We start from the raw sequence: 18,309 nt of genomic DNA on the forward strand, positions 1-18,309 counted from the left end.
AAATACATCGTGGTAATACATTGTAAATACATCATGGTAATACAATGTAAATACGTCATGGTAGTCATGGTAATACAATGTAAATACATCGTGGTAATACAATGTAAATACATCAATCTTCTAAGATTCAGTATATCATAACAAATTAATCATAATAGAGGTAAAGGTTATAATGACAAAATTTCAGTGTGTTGCATACTACCTGTAAGCTTTATCATGTTACCTTAAAGAATTCAAATTGATATGACCGATATTGTATTACATGAAAAAGGCAAGTGGCCCACAGGGCCTGTATCACTCATCTGGCAAAATTGATTACTCTTCACCCAAAAATGCTTCCGACCAAAATTTTTCATAATCCAACCATCCTTACATGAAGAGTAGGATTTGAAGAATTTGTTCTGTTTCCCCTGTTGGGCCCCATCCCATAGGACCGACTCACTGTTTATACAAATTTAATTCTCCTTCACACAACATTGCCTCAAACCAAATTTGGGGAAATTCCAACCATTCCTACGGAAGGAGTAGAATTTTAAAGAAATTGCTCTGCCACAAGGGGTCCAGACCAAATGATTTCCCTTCATCTAAAAATGCTTCAGGTTAAACCTGGGCAAAACCTAATAATTCCTACAGGAGGAGTAGGATTTTAAAGAATTTGTTGCTGTTTTCCCTATTTGGTCTCGCCCCTAATGCCCCAGAGCACCAAGACCCTCAATTTATGACAAACTGATTCCTCTTAACCTTAGAATGCTCTTGGGCACCATCCCTGCCACCATGGTGTTGAAGACCCACTGTTTATACAAAATAAATTCCATTCACCTAAGAATGCTTCATACAAACTTTGGACAAAATCCAATCATTCCTACAGGAGAAATAAGATTTTAAATAAATTGTCCTTTTTCCCCAATTGGGCCCCTGCCCCATGGGGCTGAGGTCCACCATTTATACAAGATTGATTCCAGTTAATAAAAGAATGCATCAGTCCAAATTGGGTAAAATTCAAATCATTCTTACAGGAGAGGTAGGATTTTGAAGTTTCCCCTTTCGGGATCTACCCCTCATGACCCTGGATACAGAGACCCACCATATATACTTTCCCCGAGGATGCTTCTTACCAAATTTGGTCCAACTCCTGTAAGTGATTTAGGTTAGTAGCGATTTTTAGGAAAACAAAGCTGAGACAGGCGACTTATGCTGTGGTATGCCACAAGTCCACTTGGGCTTTAGGGCCAGTGATGCTAAAAAAGTTATAATACTGCAATATTTTGTTTCCCTCCGTTTGAATTAAAAATATGTCAATCGAAAAGTCAAGTGCAATTCAATGAATGAGCACTTAAAAGACACACAAAAATTAATTTGTATTTGAGGATCACTCACAAGTTGTCAACCAAATTAAAGTTACAAACACTCTGGGCAACAGTATGGATTAAATCCTCGTTACTAAATGTTCTCTATTGGTAATCAGGAGATCTTGTCATCATCTTCAGACAGGAGGACTGCTATGTACTTCGAAATGAAAAAAATCTACAATTAAAAAAAAAATGGAATCATTTACAAATTAGAGAGCGCTTGTGGAAACACCTTTTATCTGATGCTTAATGGGAAATGGCTGCCTTTCCAGTTTGATTAGAATTGACATCTTCTCTAATTTCAGTCACATCAATCACATTTTTTTTTTCAATTTTGTTAGCCCTTGGCATTTCCAGACTGTTGAAATGATAGTTGAAGTGTGGAATTTTCAAGTTTCAATGCATTGTTCTGTAAATAATGCTGTAAAGATGGAAATAAAAAGAAAACATGTTGTCATGTATCAGACATTATTTTCTTTTATTATGAACTCCATAAATATACTCCATAAACATTCCAAGGGTTAACAAAAGCTGGCTCGGACCTCTTGGTAGTGTTACAGTACAGTCCAACACATCAGAGGTAATCACCCAGACAAGAATCCGTCCAATACATGTACACACAATAAAATACTGTAAACAATATTCAAGATATCACGTCACAATCATAATCACAAAACTAGAAAATGTCTGTAAGACATGAATGCCCCCGCCCCCCCCCCATGTGAAATAATAGTGAAAGGTCCGAATGAAGTTATTAGGTGGTATATACTGATTTGGGATGCGACGCGACGGGACGCAACGGACAGACATGGGCATAAAAATAGAGTTTTATTGATTAAACACAAGTTTACCAAAGACTGGCGGTAGCTAGGGCTAACAACTTCCAGAGGTAGTCACTAATTACTGACTCTGAATATAGCTAACTGGAAAGGCAATTATCGTATGAACATTTCTCTCCATACCATTTAACTCTGAAAATAGGACTATAACATCTATGTCTGAAGGTTGTATTATAGATACAAACAGCATAAACATACAAATATTTTTTTTTCCCTTTAAAGTCTAATTTCACTGCATTTTATTTTTGTAGTTTGATTTAAAGCCACAAAAAACAACAGTTTCACACATCAAACATTTCATGTGATACGTTACATGAACAATATCATGTGTTTGTTATCAATTCGCAGCTGTGTGATAATATCTAGGACTACCTAGAGTTTAGACAAGACAGGTTTTAATGTGTATTTTAAAAAAAACGGGTTAAAATCAGTATAGAGATTTTCCCACCTCTTCAAGTGATAAAAATTGGACAAATTGCTAAATGATTGAATAAGTGCATGCATACCTCCACTCTCAATGAAAGAAGTCTGCCACCAATCAGAAATAGTGTACCAAAATGCTGAATCCATGGCGACAGTCCAAGGGAGATAACTATGACATCCTTCATGCAGCCATACAGCCAGATAGGAAGTACATGCAAGCCTGTTATAGCATAAGTCCCAAGTGGAGTTTTAAACCCTGTCAACATGGTACAGAAATCATGCAGTTTTCTCAAGATATGTTCACTCACTCAATGATACTGAACTTCTCTGTTTGGTAAAACAGGACAGAATTCTGTGTAACTGATACATATAAAAACAAGCAACAAAAGTATTTTGAAAAAAAAAAACAGGAAAAATATACATTCCTGTCCCTGGAAGAGAACCTAGGCCTCTGACTGGCTCTACCAAAGAGGCATGCTCTGTTGGCTGACTGACAGAGATCATATTTAACAGTTTGTACAAGCCATACCCACCTGCTCCTAATATACTATGCCCCCTGTTTTTCTTAAAGAGTTTCTAAATCTTAACCCAAGACTCTAAATACCACATCCCGAGGGATTTCATCGGATGCCAGTGTGAAAGAACAGGATAAAAAAAATTCCTGCTAAGTGCATCGACAAGGAATCGTACCCCGGACTACCAAGTGATAATCAACTGGCCCTACCAACTGAGGCCATAGAAACATACTCAGTCAGCTCCATTACTATGCAGTAATAAATCATAGCTCTATCTTATTGAAATGTATAGTGAGTTACTCCTCCATCAAAGTAAGGGATTATGTGATCCCACACATTTCTCCAAAGGATGCACAAAGCTAGAGAGATCAAGTGAATGAAATTCAGGCAAGATATTTATGTCAATTTTCCAACAAGACAGAGAAGGATCTAGAATTTAGAATTCAAAGTATTTTTTTTTTTTTTTTGACTGATTTTTTCAAGTATGCATGGTATTCTATTGTTCAATGTCCTGTTAATAGCTATTGTTATTAAAAAGACATCATCACAGTGTTTGCAAAGTGAGTGCATATGTTTATGGGAGGCAGCAATATGTTGGTGTAAGCCTCCTTGTGATAGAGCAGAAATGACGCCAAAATGAAGTAAGCTATTCAGCCATATCATACTGACAAACCAAACCAGTGGTTACACTAACTTCAGATTAAATGAATTATAAAGAATATCTAAAATCTAATAACATGAAGGAATTCTGGGAGGATGTGTGAATCATAGAGATAATATTTTTGAAATGCAATCTTTCATTTTTTCTTAACTTACATCAACGGTATGTTGACAGTTTACGATCACGACATCATTCTTGCGTTCAGTGACTTTCATGACAGGAACATGGAGTGGATTGTATGTATATATTTACATGTGGAAAAGAAGGACCTGTACTTTTAACATACCATTCTCCATCACCTTCCGACATATCACTGGGAAATCTTTCTCTGGTATCCTCCAACTGGGCCCTCTACTGTGGGTAGCAACAAATGTCATCCATTCAATCACCATGACAAAGTAGCCCCACTGTGAATTATCAATCAGTACGAATTGTATAATTTCTTTTTCAAAACCAAAATCATAATTCTTCATAAAATCTGCATGGAAAAGGACATGGGGTGTGAAGTGCATGAATTATTCAGACAATTTTTTTCATATTGCAAATCTCTGTTTTTTGTTTTGTTTTGTTTTTTTTTTTTTTATTTTCAAAAGGACCAGCTAGTGGGCAGGATGGGAGAAGATCCTGTGGTAAGATAAAAGAAAACAACCTGGAGAGGAAGAGAATCAACCGTTAAGGAAAGGAGGTGTGGTCAGTGGGAGGGGTTAAGGAAAGGAGGTGTGGTCAGTGGGAGGGGTTAAGGTAAGGATAATGTTGTAAGTGGGAGGGGTTAAGGAAAGCATAGTGTGGTTATTGGGAGGGGTTAAGGAAAGGATATTGTTGTCACTGGGAGGGGTTAAGGAGAGGAAAATGTTGTAAGTGGGAGGGGTTAAGGAAAGGATAGTGTGGTCAGTGGGAGGGGTTAAGGAAAGGACAGTGTTGTCAGTGGGAGGGGTTAAGGAAAGGATAGTGTGGTCAGTGGGAAGGGTTAAGGAAAGGATATTGTGATCAGTGGGAGGGGTTAAGGAAAGGATAGTGTGGTCAGTGGGAGGGGTTAAGGAAAGGATAGTGTTGTCAGTGGGAGGGGTTAAGGAAAGGATATTGTGGTCAGTGGGAGATGGAAAGGGCAGTTGTAGAACAATTATCCTAGAGAAAATGGAGAAATCTTTGAAGGAGAAAAGAACAAAAGAACAGAGAGAGAAAACATTTGTATATTGGAAAATGGAAGCTCTTAGGTCGAGTAGGAGGAAGAAAGAACAATTATAACAGAATCTTTTACAAGGCAGAGCGGGGATATGAGACCTTTCCCTGAGCATTGGAAATGGGCTACCCATGGATGAGGGAAAATACACAAGTGAGGAGAATGGGCTACTCTTTGGAAAGGTGAAATACAACTGGGGAGAATAGGTAACTCTTTGGTAAGGTGAAATACACACAAGTGGGGTGAATGGGCTACTCTTTGGTAAGGTGAAATACACAAAAGTGGGGATAATGCGCTACTCTTTGGTAAGGTGAAATACACACAAGTGGGGAGAATTGTCTACTGTTGGATAAGGTGAAATACAAGTGGGAAAAATGGGCTAACGTTTGGTACAAGGGAATACAGGAAGTAGGGAGAGAAGGGCTATCTAATCATTTACTTACCTTACTTATAAAGCACCATAGGGCTCCTCTGCTGATTAAGTCCACAATAACATCAAACTGTAGAGATAAGATCGTATCAACTTTTCAAGTAATTCCAAAAATGAATCGGGTAGCTTTGACCCATTAAATTAGGTCATGGTGACCTTAATTGTGTATTAAGTAACAAGAGATCCCAGAGGGATCTTGGCGCCCACCATTTGTGGATCTGTTTTCAGTTCTTGAAGATTTATTTTTTTTTGTTACAGGTTTTGTAAATGTTCATGAATTGGTCTTCATTGAATGTACTCAATGATGGCACAAGATATTTTTATTAAGCACCTATTAGAAAATATCATTTGAAAAAGATCCCAAAGTATTATTAGATAGCAGTCAGTTACAGGTGGATAACGGACATGGTCTTGAATCAATATGATAGAATATCAAAGAAAATATGCTTGTGCTGTATTACTGTCGACATCCAAGATGGCTGCGTGTGGGCCAACTTGATTTCAAATCAGTCAAAAAAAAGTACAATGCACAACTAGTGACCAAGGGAAACCAATACCTATGAAATATCAGAAGTATCCATCCAGTACTTCCTCAGAAATAGCAGTAACAAGATTTTAATCTCAAAATCCAAGATGGCTACTTGTCAGCCATCTTGATTTCAGATCAGTCCAAAAAGGTACAATGCACAACTAGGGACCAAGGGGAACCTGCATATGAAATTTGAGAAAGATCCATCCAGCACTTTCCCAGAAATAGCGGTAACAAACTTTTACTTCCAAAATCCAAGATGGCTGCCTGTCAGCCATATTGAATTTGAATCAGTCCAAAAAAGGTACAGCGCACAACTAGGGACCAAGGGGAACCTGCATATGAAATTTGAGAAAGATCCATCCAGCACTTTCCCAGAAATAGCGGTAACAAACTTTTACTTCCAAAATCCAAGATGGCTGCCTGTCGGCCATCTTGAATTCGAATCAGTCCAAAAAAGGTACAATGCACAACTAGGGACCAAGGGGAAACTGCATATGAAATTTGAGAAAGATCCATCCAGTACTTTCCCAGAAATAGCGGTAACAAACTTTTACTTCCAAAATCCAAGATGGCCGCCTGTCAGCCATATTGAATTTGAATCAGTCCAAAAAAGGTACAATTCACAACTAGGGACCGAGGAGAACCTGCATATGAAATTTCAAAAAGATCCATCCAGTACTTTCCCAAAAATGGCGGTAACAAACTTTTACTTCCAAAATCCAAGATGGCTGCCTGTCGGCCATCTTGAATTCAAATCAGTCCAGAAAAGCTATAATACACAACTAGGGACCAAGGGGAAACTGCATATGAAATATGAGAAAGATCCATCCAGTACTTTCCCAGAAATAGCGGTAACAAAAATTGTTTACGGACGGATGGACGGACCACGGACGCAGGGCGATTTGAATACCCCACCATCTGATGATGGTGGGCTAACAAGAAATAAGGAACAAGTGAAAACAAGGTCAAGTATATTACCCATGCTCCAAACGCTGACATCTGGTTCAATTTTCGGGCAGCATATCCATCAAATCCTGAGATAAAAATATTTAGATTTACCCTCAACAACAGCTTAAATCTGATTGTATTAAACTTGCAACAGGTGTCACACAGAATCCTAGTAAATGGTGTGTCTTCTGACCTAACATCTGAATTATCATCACTATGTAAGTTTGTGTAGGTGATCAGTTTTTATGTCTGCATTTTAGTTATTTAAACATCAGGTTGTTTTATTAAATACTACACAAATCTCCTAAATTAAATCTATCCATCTAATGATGATCATGAACTACAAGTCTCAGTGGATCAACATGGCTATTTTTGTGTTCACCTTTTAAGCTACCAGTTCAGTAAGGAATTATGAAATCTTGTTTTACAGACCAATATAGAATTTGTATATGAAATTTACATTTTTCTGTAATCAAATCTGAGTGAATCTTTATTTCTATACTACCATTGTTTTGTGCATCTTGGATTGTCTTTAGAATCTACACTGCAAAGCAGTAATAAAAAGTAAGAGGCCCATGGGGCCTTAATCTGAATTTAAAAACTAATCAATGATATAATAGTGTAGGAATTGAGAGTGTGGGTCGCCTTACTAGCCTGGCAAGTGGAAAGGTGCCATAAGACGAGAGGTAGAGTGTCTGGCTAGAGACAAAAATGAAGTGTTTTTCATTATTTCTTCCTGTTACAGATTTAATGTTGAACAAACATTGAAGTTATAGGATATTGAGCTGTTTCTTGGAGAAATAGAATCTATGTTGTTGTTGTCATTGGGCTTAAAGACTTTGTGAAGGAGGGAATAGTGTAGAAGTAAAAAGTACAGGTCACCTTACTAGCATTGGCTAACGGGAGTTTCTCTTTAGTCGAGCAGTAAGAATGTCCGACTAGAGACTAAAGGGTCAGTATTTCAAACCCCACTTGGGGTGAGGTGCTTTTCATTTCTCCTTCCTAGTACAATAGCAGCAGGGACAATTAGTAAATGATTCAAACTATTCTGAACTTAAGCAATACAACTGACAAACACAACACTTTCAATCATTTCCCCGAAATCCAAACCTAATATCAGCTTAACAACACCAGTGGAAGCAGGAAAGAAGTGTGAAAATTTGTTTTTCAAGATGACAGCTACGTCGGCCATATTGGATGGCTGACCGACTTGGAAAAAATACACTTGCTTAGGACATTCCCAGGATCATTGCTAGTAAGTGTGTGTTGAATCTCACAGGTTGAACTTGAGAAGAAATTTTAAATATTTGCTGTTTAGGAAAATCATATAAACTAGCTACCATGGCAGCCACGTTTTGATGAGACTTAGAAATAACATTGTCACCATATCCTTTCCTAAACATCCCCACTAATTTTCAGCTATATGGCAACAATGGAGTTTTAAAATGTGTTTTTCAAGATAGCGGCTTAGACAACCATAATTGGACTTTGGACCCAAAACATAAGTTGGAGTTCAATCCCACTGGTGGAACTTTCAAATTTAAAATGTGAAAAGTTTACGTATGGTAGATGGCGAACGACAATACAGAAACATGATGACTATATATCTTCCTGATATAACCATTTGGAGTAACCTACCATCCAAGATTGCAGAGACACTGTAGAAGATGAGAAACATAACAGGTGTATCAAATGTGCTGATACTCAGGGCAAGTAAACACAGTCGAGCATAGCCTGAAATCACAACATAGGAAAATGATAACAGTAAGTAAAATTAGGAAGTATTTAAAAACAGAAAACAGCATTTATTGTTAGGCTAAATTTGCATTGAGAGTCATTAGCAACCGTTGTCATAGTGATGCACAATACACAAACAGGGTGTTTGTAGTCTCATCCATATAATATTACTTGTGTATTTCTTGGCATTGTTACGACATTGGCACAGGATAGAGAACATGTAAGCATGTATAACCTAGTGTATCGAGTACAACACGTTACAAACATATATCCTCTCCTTTTCAGTAATTCTTCGTCCAAAATAAAAAAATCTTTTCCATTCATACGTAATAATGTACAATTAAATATCTTATCTTAGTAATTTCTGATTCTTTGCAAAGAGAAGACAATGACAGGTGATAAAGTAGAATTTGGAGAATACTATTCATTGAAGAAAAAGGGAATTTTTGGTCTTTTTTAGAAAAATGGATAAAATTTTTATAGCCCTTTGGGTAAGGATTTTCTGGTAGCAAATTCTTTCTTGGTTAATCCCTGAATGGGGTTGTTTCACAACATCCTTTGTGTCCCAAAGTCCTTCAACAAAACCAACAGGGACAGCTTTCCAACAAGCTGTATGATAAATATAATGATTAAAATTTCCCCATTTCTGGATAGCTACAACCCTGGGTCTGCTTCCTTTGGTATTTACGTGTCACATTTAACTCGATATACAAGGGCCTGTTCCCAATATCTCAGGTTTTGTGAATGATGTTACTAACTGACTGACAGACTCACAACACAGGATTTTTTAAGTGTGCAGGTTGATGAAGATAGCAGAAACTTTTAGTCATCATAATGATCTCATTGAGAAATATTCTATCTCTTTGTGCGATATGAAGCTGGACATCTTCGATGCTTGTTAGTATACATGGTGGTACTGCTGTAGTTTACCTTGTTTTACTTTGTGAACAAGATACTACTTACTTGGACTGACAAAGACTTACATGGCTGGTGTTGTCAATAAAGCAAAAGATATATGTTGTCTTATTCTCCATATACTTTTTCAGGAGTCTCATTGTTAATCTTTCTATTGAGCATATTTATTTGTCCTGGTTTTATCACAAAAATATCAATTATGATTCTTTTAACAAGTTGGTTTTTTCTTTATTCTAATAGCCCTTAACCTCAGTGTGCTACTGGCCCAATATCATGACCCCAAACCTTTTTGATTATTGAGTAGAAAAGATCAAAAAATTTCAAACTCCTTAAGCATATAACCACGAAAGCGAGTCAAGGCCCTCCATTTGAACAAACCTGGTAGCTTTACACATAAGCATGCTACTGACTGAATATCATGACACTAGCTGGGCCTCTTGGTTCCTCAGAAGATGTTAAGTATCTCGACACATGTGACTTCAGTAACCTTGAAAGAGGGTCAAGATTGTTAAAAAAATTTGTTTCTGTAGCTCCTTAGCCAAGTATGCTACTATTCAATATCATGACCAGGGGCATCCTGTTTATAGACAAGAATTTGCTGAAAGGGTTTAACATATTTGACTCCTTGTGACCTTAAAGTAGGTCAAGGTCATCCATTTCAATAATGTTATTGGCCCAATAAAAGATCATGCACATCTTGAGAAGCTATTTAAAAAGGAAAAGTTGTTGACAAATGGATGTTGCGCCACAGCTTAAACAAATTTTCTGATTTTATCTGAATAGATCATTGAGGCCAGTGATCAAAATATATGGTTTTGTGACAGACAAAACAATCAATCCATCTGCAATCATACATAGACTAATCAAATAACATGGGGCTTGGTTAGATGAGTTCCTACTGACTATAAATGGGGTTTTAACTTAATAACTTCATTCCTGTAATATATCAACTCTCATCTAAACAAGCCCATGTAACCAGACCCAAAATATAGCAAAATTGACTGACGTGACTATTTACCGATAATATTAGGAACGTAAAGCAACACATATCCCATCATTCACAAGTGAACACCTGTTGTCATATACGCAATGTACCTAATGCACCTGTTGCTGCTGTGAAAACGTGTGATGTTAGATGCAGGTGTCATGACCTATGACCCGAGATTTTCCGACGAATCAGAATCCGTCAACAAGGGTAATGTCTATTTTACCAAATGTTAAGATATATCATACGGAACAATACGCACCTATAATATTTCGAGTATCTAGTTTGTTTTAAACATAACAATAACATATCGCTAAAGAAAGAGAATAATTTGATAGGGTAGAAATAATGATTCGTCTATGAAAGACATCACGTAATTTAATTACTCGAGCCTCTGTACGTGCGTAACAAGTAGGATTTTACACGTACCATTACTTTCCGGAACTTCCACACGAAAACATGGCGAAGGACTGGAAGACTGACAGCTGTAAACAGCTAAGTTATCTTATTTTGACACTATTGCTCCTAACTGTGTGTGTATCGAATGCTTCGTCTAATAGCTCTCCTTCTAAAGAAATTATACATACTTTCAAATACATCGACCATGATGAATTATTGAATTTACTGAACAGTCAAGTCGCAAACTATCCACATATAGCCAAACTTCATAAAGTTGGAGCAAGTGAAGAGAATAGAGATATTGTAGCGATACAGATTACGAAAAACGTTAACAACAATAATGGTGTTGAGCCAGGCAAACCAATGTTCAAATATGTCGGGAATATGCACGGGAATGAAGTCATTGGCAGACAGATACTTATAAATTTGATTGAGCATCTTTTGGGAAACTACGGAACAGATGAACGCGTCACGAAGTTGGTCAACGGAACAAATATTTATATCATGCCTACGATGAATCCTGATGGTTTCCACAGAGCTAGGGAAGGACATTGTACGGGAGTTCTTGGACGGGAGAATGCTCACCATGTTGATCTTAACAGAAACTTTCCAGACCAATTTTCTGATAGCCAGCCTCATATTCAAAGTGAAACAAGAGTACTAATGAACTGGATTAAGGAAAACAAATTTGTTTTGTCTGCAAACTTGCATGGTGGAAGTGTTGTTGCTAGCTACCCGTTTGATGATTCAGCCATCCACAGACAATCTGGATATTACAGTGCCTCACCTGACGATGCTATTTTCAAACAAGTTGCCACAACATATGCAAGCAATCATGGAACCATGCACAGTGGAAAGGTTTGTGATGGTGATCATTTTCAGGGAGGAATAACCAATGGTGCCTATTGGTATGATGTGCCAGGTAAAGATTTTCTTTGAGAACTTGTATGTGTAAGGCCTGAAAAAAATACATGCATTTCTGCTAACTTAACGCTTCGTATCTTTTTTTGAACATGCACTTAATAAAGATTTCTTGACAATTTTCAGAAGAAGAAAATCCTCTTCATTCTTGGTAAAAAAAACTCTTTATGTAAGAACCTACGTGTTAAATAGTACACTTATATAAAGAGTGAAACCTTACCATACAACCAACCCTCTATTCCATCTGACAACCAGTTTTGACAATCCCAAAAACCACTATGTAAGGGAACTTGACCCCATGATTGTGACCTGTTGCTGTAAACAAAAATTGAAAACTTCCACAATTTCAAAATTGCATTGATCAATTAAAAAATATCATGCTACACTGATCTTTCACATCTCCAATGACTCATATCAGCAGTTAGGGTCTTGCCAAGTCCCTCAACCAATACACTTCATTGTTAAAGGGTTATAGAAACGATTTTCAATTTCATTCATTTCTTGACATCATAGTCTTAATATTTGAGGCAGCACTTGTTTTGCATGAGTGAGATATTTAATGAGGTGAACAGTCATGTGATACTCTGACTGTCTATTATGTAAATAATAAAATAGTGTAGAAGGCAGACACTTCTCATGTGATCCTGTTTTTTAGATGATACCCTTGATTGAGAGTGAAATATTCTACTTTAACTAACACTTTATATAATTATACTTCTTAACTTGTGTATGTGCACAAGAAGGGCAAGCTTTTGTACATGTCAAAACAATGGTACCCGAGCACCTTCCATTTGGTTTACATTGCGATTATAACAGGTTCATAAAAGAAACAAACAACCATTTAACACTTGGGGTTAATTACAAACATGAAGGCTAAACAGTACCATAAATTATAATCTTCATTCATATTCACTGTCATCTATCTGGAGGAATTCATTTGGACAGGGAGGTCTCTGGTTATCCCTATTTCAACCTCTTCATTTATCAAGCAAAAACAAAATCACTTTGATTTGGTCTTGGAATGTATCACTTCAATCATTACTGAAAACATATATTGAAAAACAACAAAAATCAGTTATTTTCCTCAAAATTTCTGATTTTTATGTCTGGATCATCAGTTTGATTCTAAGGTGATGTTAATAAGTCTATATCCACATGTGAAATGCTGTGACACAATAAAGTATGTTTTGTTAATATTAATTGTGACATTTTAAAGAAATTTTCTCTCATGAAGTTTTACACTATGAAAAAATCTAGTTAAAGTAACACTAAACTGTACCTACTTTAGATAAAGGTTATAAATCATCTCGGACAAGGTCATTCATGTAACTGAGTGTCTTAATAGGTAAACAGAGTATCATTGCAGTTAAAGTAATACTTTGACCGCATGCATCACATGACCTGATTTTGCATTCAAAATATGCATATTCACCAGACTAAGCATAAAGGAAAGGGGCCATCTTTGTGATGACAGACACATGATAATGCAGACTACATACATATCATTTTAGGTTGAAATATAGCATTATGAAATACCATGTCCAAAACCCTTAAAGATCTAATGCTGCACATATGAATGTAAATCTAACTTATCTTTTTCTATATTGCTAAAACAAGTACAATTAATGGTCATTCAAGGACTCATTCCAAGTGGTACATGTGCAGTACACAGATCTTCTGGTAAAGGTCAAAAGTCAATTGGGTACTCCGTATTAGTATGAAGACCATTCTGCTATTAAGACCACTTTCACGCAGACTCCCATGTGGTCTTAATAAGGTTTCACTTCTGAATCTGTAACTAAATACAGTAGTTCATTCTAAGTGTATTTTCATTTGTTTGTATATGTATACATTGATATTTGTTTATTCATATAGATATATAACGGTCAGATTCATTTATGAATAATATTTATTATAAGTAATTAATCTTGTTCCAGGTGGAATGCAGGATTACAATTACCTGTATAGTAATTGTTTTGAGATAACTATTGAGCTGTCTTGCTGTAAATATCCTTATGCAAGTGAACTGGAAAAGGAATGGAACAACAATAAAGAGTCTCTGGTTGCTTACATGGAAGAGGTACAGTACCAATCACTCTTAGATATTGTTGGTATAACTAGTAATGTAATTACAATGTATTTGCCTTATCTGTTCATAATGTGTCCTTTTTGAGAGCTAGTTGCTGCAAGGCACTCGATCTGCATCGGCCCCATTCCCAATGCAAAATAGTATCTTTTTTTCCCAAATTAGACCTGAAGTTTTCCCAATTCTAAGGAAAACACCATTATTTTTCCCAATTCTAAGGGCCCCGGGCCCCAGTCCCAAAATGGGATGTGAGAGCCCTGTGCTGATTGGCTTAGTAGTAACTTGGCTTAATGGCAAAGTATAAAGTTGAGTCAATGTTAAAATGTATAGCTGAGTCAATTTGAATATGTATGGTAGAATCACTTAAGTGGTTCTGTTTTACTTGAAAGGTTCAAAGTTGAGTCAGTGTAACAAGATGTAGATGATCATGAGTTACTTACATGGAGTTGTATAGTGCGTTGAGTCAATATTACAAGGGAATCTAGATCTCTTGCCATTTGCTGCAGTACAGTACAAAGCACAACGCTCAAGGGATTCAAGGCACATATCCCCTTGTAGCCCTTGAAGCACTCACACAAAATTATTAACGGATGTCTGATTCTTTTATTTTCATTTTATGCACACTCCCACATCACAAAATGAACAAAAAAGTAAATGCACTCTTTTAATCCCATATATGCCTCTACACCCTCTTTATCCACATCATTATGTACAGTTGAAATTCGTCTCAAAATCGCTGGAGTCAGAATTCGATTTGAGTCAAAAAAATATTCAGGTCCCGATTTTTTCCCTTTGATATCTTTGTAATATTAGTTAGGATGACTCAAATTTCATTAAGTCGAAATTTCATTTTAGTTGAAGTGATATTTCAGTCCCTTCAATGGTAAAGCAAGGGAAAAGTCATTTGTTGTCTTGAAATTAATTTTTGTCAAAACATTTGCACATCTTCTGAAGCAGTTGAGCATCAGACTAGTAAGTCAGCAGTCCTGGATTTGAATCCCAGCAGAGGAATTAAGATAAATAATGACCTCTATTGCAGGTACACAGAGTAGAAGATCACCTGTGTGTAACACATGGCTTGTTACACCATATCAGTCCATTGTACACACAACATTTGGGCTCTGCTGATTAATGACCTTCTTAATTACTGTCACCATCCTGAAGCCATGATTTACCTGTACCTTAAACAAGAAGCGCATTTACACAATACATGAATACAGTTTGCTAGGTTGCGTGCATCTTAAGGAATGTTAAAAATGAAACTGTCAAATCAGTACAAAATTTCCCCCCACAATTCCAAGAGAAACTAATTTTTGTGCTTGTTTACTAACAGACAGTGATTGGGTACTTCGCTAGATTTAGTTCTTGGACAACACAGTGCTGAAAGTATTTTTCATTGATGGAGTTTTTGTCTCTGTGTGATTTGTTAAGCCTTGTACTTTCATTATGTTTCTATGACAGGTTAAAAAACTTTCCAGTTCATGGTAAAGTCATGTTAACAGGATCTGTAACTTCATACATCGTTTCTTGTAGCATATCAAAAGCAAATTTTAGCTCCATTTTATTGTCATTTTGTAAAAATAGATATATGTTTTGTGGGGAACGAAGTTGGTACAAATATAGTTAACTTGTACTGTTAATACATGTTTTGTTATTCGGATGAATAAACAATGAAAAGAAGATGTAGAAATAGTTTTTTTCAGTTTATTTACTGCCATTTCAAATAACAGATCAAAAATTACACTGTTTGTACCACAGTGTATCGTGCTATCATAGCTCTACTTGGTTGAGCTATGATCAGCATCAGGGAACTGATATCGTCAACTTTAATTAAACACATTGTTTGAGTCAAAATATGAATGGGTCAAATTGTTATCCGTGGTCCCTTGAATTTCGAGACAAGTTCGACTGTATATTGACCAGAGTGGGGTTCCTGCAAGAAGAAAAGTCCTTCTTGAGATTTATAGTTGAATCAGTAGAAAAGTATATGTATATATGGAGTTGAGTCAATGTGGAAACGTGCAGTCAAGTCACTAAAGATGTATGATATGCTCGAGTCAATGGGGAGATGTTTAGGTGAGTTAACGTGAAGGAGTATTTTAGAGTTTAATATCACTATTAGTCAACTGCAGCAATACTGCACATGACTTTGTGTAATGGGTTTCAAAATTTATGATTATGTGATCGATCGAATTTCATGCAATGTTTATGCTTTCTAGTTTACATAGGTCAGAATAGGTGTTCATGCCTTAAGGACACAAAACATGATTCTCAGTCAATCCAGGTACATGTTTCACTGTTCCTATTTTACGTATACAGACTATGTTACCGGACACACAGATTAAATCACAGATATAGCTGAAGGCTATGTAGTGTAAGTCGTTAACCACAGAGGTTTAATCTTTCTACATTGAATTAGGTTTTACAACTTAATGAAATGCTTCTAGGAATTTCTATTTTCCATCAGTGTAAAAAAAAAGTCCTTAACATTTTTTGGATGACTTATGCCTTAGGCTTTCCGTTACTGTCAGAAATTGTTATTTGTTTAATGTGAAAGTTTGTCCTGTAAATTTTTAATACCTTTTGATAATATGACAATATGAATCATTCTACATGTATGGTGGCAGAAATTTCTACTGGTTTATTGGCTCCTCAGTTAATTTATCAAGTACAAATTTAATCATGAATTTTTATAAAATGAACAAATACTTATTTTAAAATTGATACCTTTACAAACTCTGCACCTGATAAAAAATATTTTTTAATTTTATGAACTTATGCATGTGAATTTCATAAAACATACGGAAAAACACATTTAAGGCTATTTATGGTAGAAAATGCATGTCTTCACGAAGTTTTGATAAATTTGAGATGCGAAGTCATGACCTGCTGGGATTTTGTTTTAGGTATACAACAATCTTTGTTAATCATATACTTAGCAAGCTGCTATTGTTATAAATGAACATACTCCAAGTGTCATATGACTAGAGTTACTATTTTCTGTGGTGCGTAATTCTGGACCATTGAGGTCAATTAGCAATAACAAAGCAGTTCTACTGAGAGCTGATGTTTCTAACGTACATCTATAATAAAATACTGCAAGGTTTTAAACAGTTCTACCCAGTGTTCTTAGTAATATATATGTCTGGTAGGCATTTTAGGATACGGCTGAGTGAATCTTTTGAAAGGTGTCATGTGTTATTGAAAATTTCTGGTTTACTTTTCTTTTTCAAGGGTGAATCTATTTAAATGGGCCTCTGTGTGGATGTTAGTTATTAAGTCCCTGTTACATTTTCTGTGGAAAAGGAATAGTTTAGATAAGGACTTATTCTATGTATGGTATTCATTTACTTTTTCCTTTTAACTGCTTCCACTTTCTATTTTAGGTGACACAACCTTACCTACATATTTATATACATAGGTACATATACACGTCTTAAGTTACCGACTCATGAACATGAGATAAATATTTCTTGACTGACACTGAAACGTAACTTTGTCATGAAACAATTGTTTGTTGGCTGTTTGTGTTCTCGGTTTATCACCAGTAAACAACCAGGGTCATTTTTAGGTGGGGTCTCTATGTAGTAGCTAGCAACTTATCAATGATCAATGAAGTAATGACAACAGTACAGAAAAGTGAATTGTCAAATTTTCAAGACAATCTGTCCTATCCAGAGCACTTTTTTGTAGGTTAAAATGTCATGCCCAAGCACACAACCATGGCTCATAAACCCATTCAGCGGTAGAATTTGCAGTTATAATATTATAGGCTAGGGTACTGTAGTGTTTGTAAATATCACAGAAGATTTAATTTTGTTGCAGACACTTTGCTATAGAAGAATTTGAAGTTATAAAATTATAGGCTAGGATACTGTAGTGTTTGTAAATATCACAGAAGATTTAATTTTGCTAGTCATGATCAAGAAGGATCAAACAAAGTTTAATACACAACAAATATTTTACAGCAAATCAAAAATGATCAGAAAATTTTCTCTTGTTGATTGCTAAGGTGGCATTACATAAATTTGTGAACTATCACAAAATTAAACAACGATATAGTATGTATAAGGAAAGTTTTCAAATTCTTCCATTATCTGGTATTACAACCATTACTACACATCTGAATATGAAATTTTGTACCCTTGCCCTCATCAGACAATTCAAACCCTTTAAATATACATGTAAGATTGCTAATTAAGGATGCTGATTATGATTTGGGAGATCTCTAGGTTTTCCAATTTCAGAACATTTAATTGACATAAATTTTAGTTCAGATTTTTTTTCTTCTTTTTTTTTTTCTTTTTTTTTCTTTATACATTGGCTGGTATTTTTTAGATTAGTTTTGTTAGGTTTAAGAAAATCTGAACAAATTTAAGAAAAACAAAG

General features: G+C 35.9%; 2 protein-coding genes across 2 annotated transcripts in view; one reads left to right on the forward strand and one right to left on the reverse strand.

Moving 5' to 3' along the window:
* Positions 1-1,461: 1,461 nt before the first annotated feature.
* Positions 1,462-10,587, reverse strand: LOC132557514 (CDP-diacylglycerol--glycerol-3-phosphate 3-phosphatidyltransferase-like). The gene is made up of 7 exons (XM_060222042.1): positions 10,548-10,587; positions 8,516-8,611; positions 6,908-6,963; positions 5,411-5,467; positions 4,074-4,194; positions 2,695-2,867; positions 1,462-1,524 (listed from the first exon to the last, which is right to left on the reverse strand). The coding sequence occupies exons 1-7, from the start codon at positions 10,585-10,587 to the stop codon at positions 1,462-1,464; spliced, it is 606 nt and encodes a 201-aa protein (XP_060078025.1).
* Positions 10,588-10,973: 386 nt separating this feature from the next.
* LOC132555837 (carboxypeptidase D-like) overlaps positions 10,974-18,309 on the forward strand; it is a 42,216-nt gene continuing 34,880 nt past the window's right edge. Inside the window, exons 1-2 of the mRNA XM_060220230.1 lie at positions 10,974-11,835; positions 13,772-13,914. Of these exons, the coding sequence (XP_060076213.1) occupies positions 10,974-11,835; positions 13,772-13,914 (1,005 nt within the window). The remainder of the gene's footprint in view (positions 11,836-13,771; positions 13,915-18,309) is intronic.

The sequence above is a fragment of the Ylistrum balloti genome, unplaced genomic scaffold (genome assembly GCF_031769215.1).
Source record: "Ylistrum balloti isolate Yb309-2 unplaced genomic scaffold, AGI_CSIRO_Ybal_v1 Utg369566, whole genome shotgun sequence".
NCBI classification, from domain to species: Eukaryota; Metazoa; Mollusca; class Bivalvia; order Pectinida; family Pectinidae; genus Ylistrum; species Ylistrum balloti.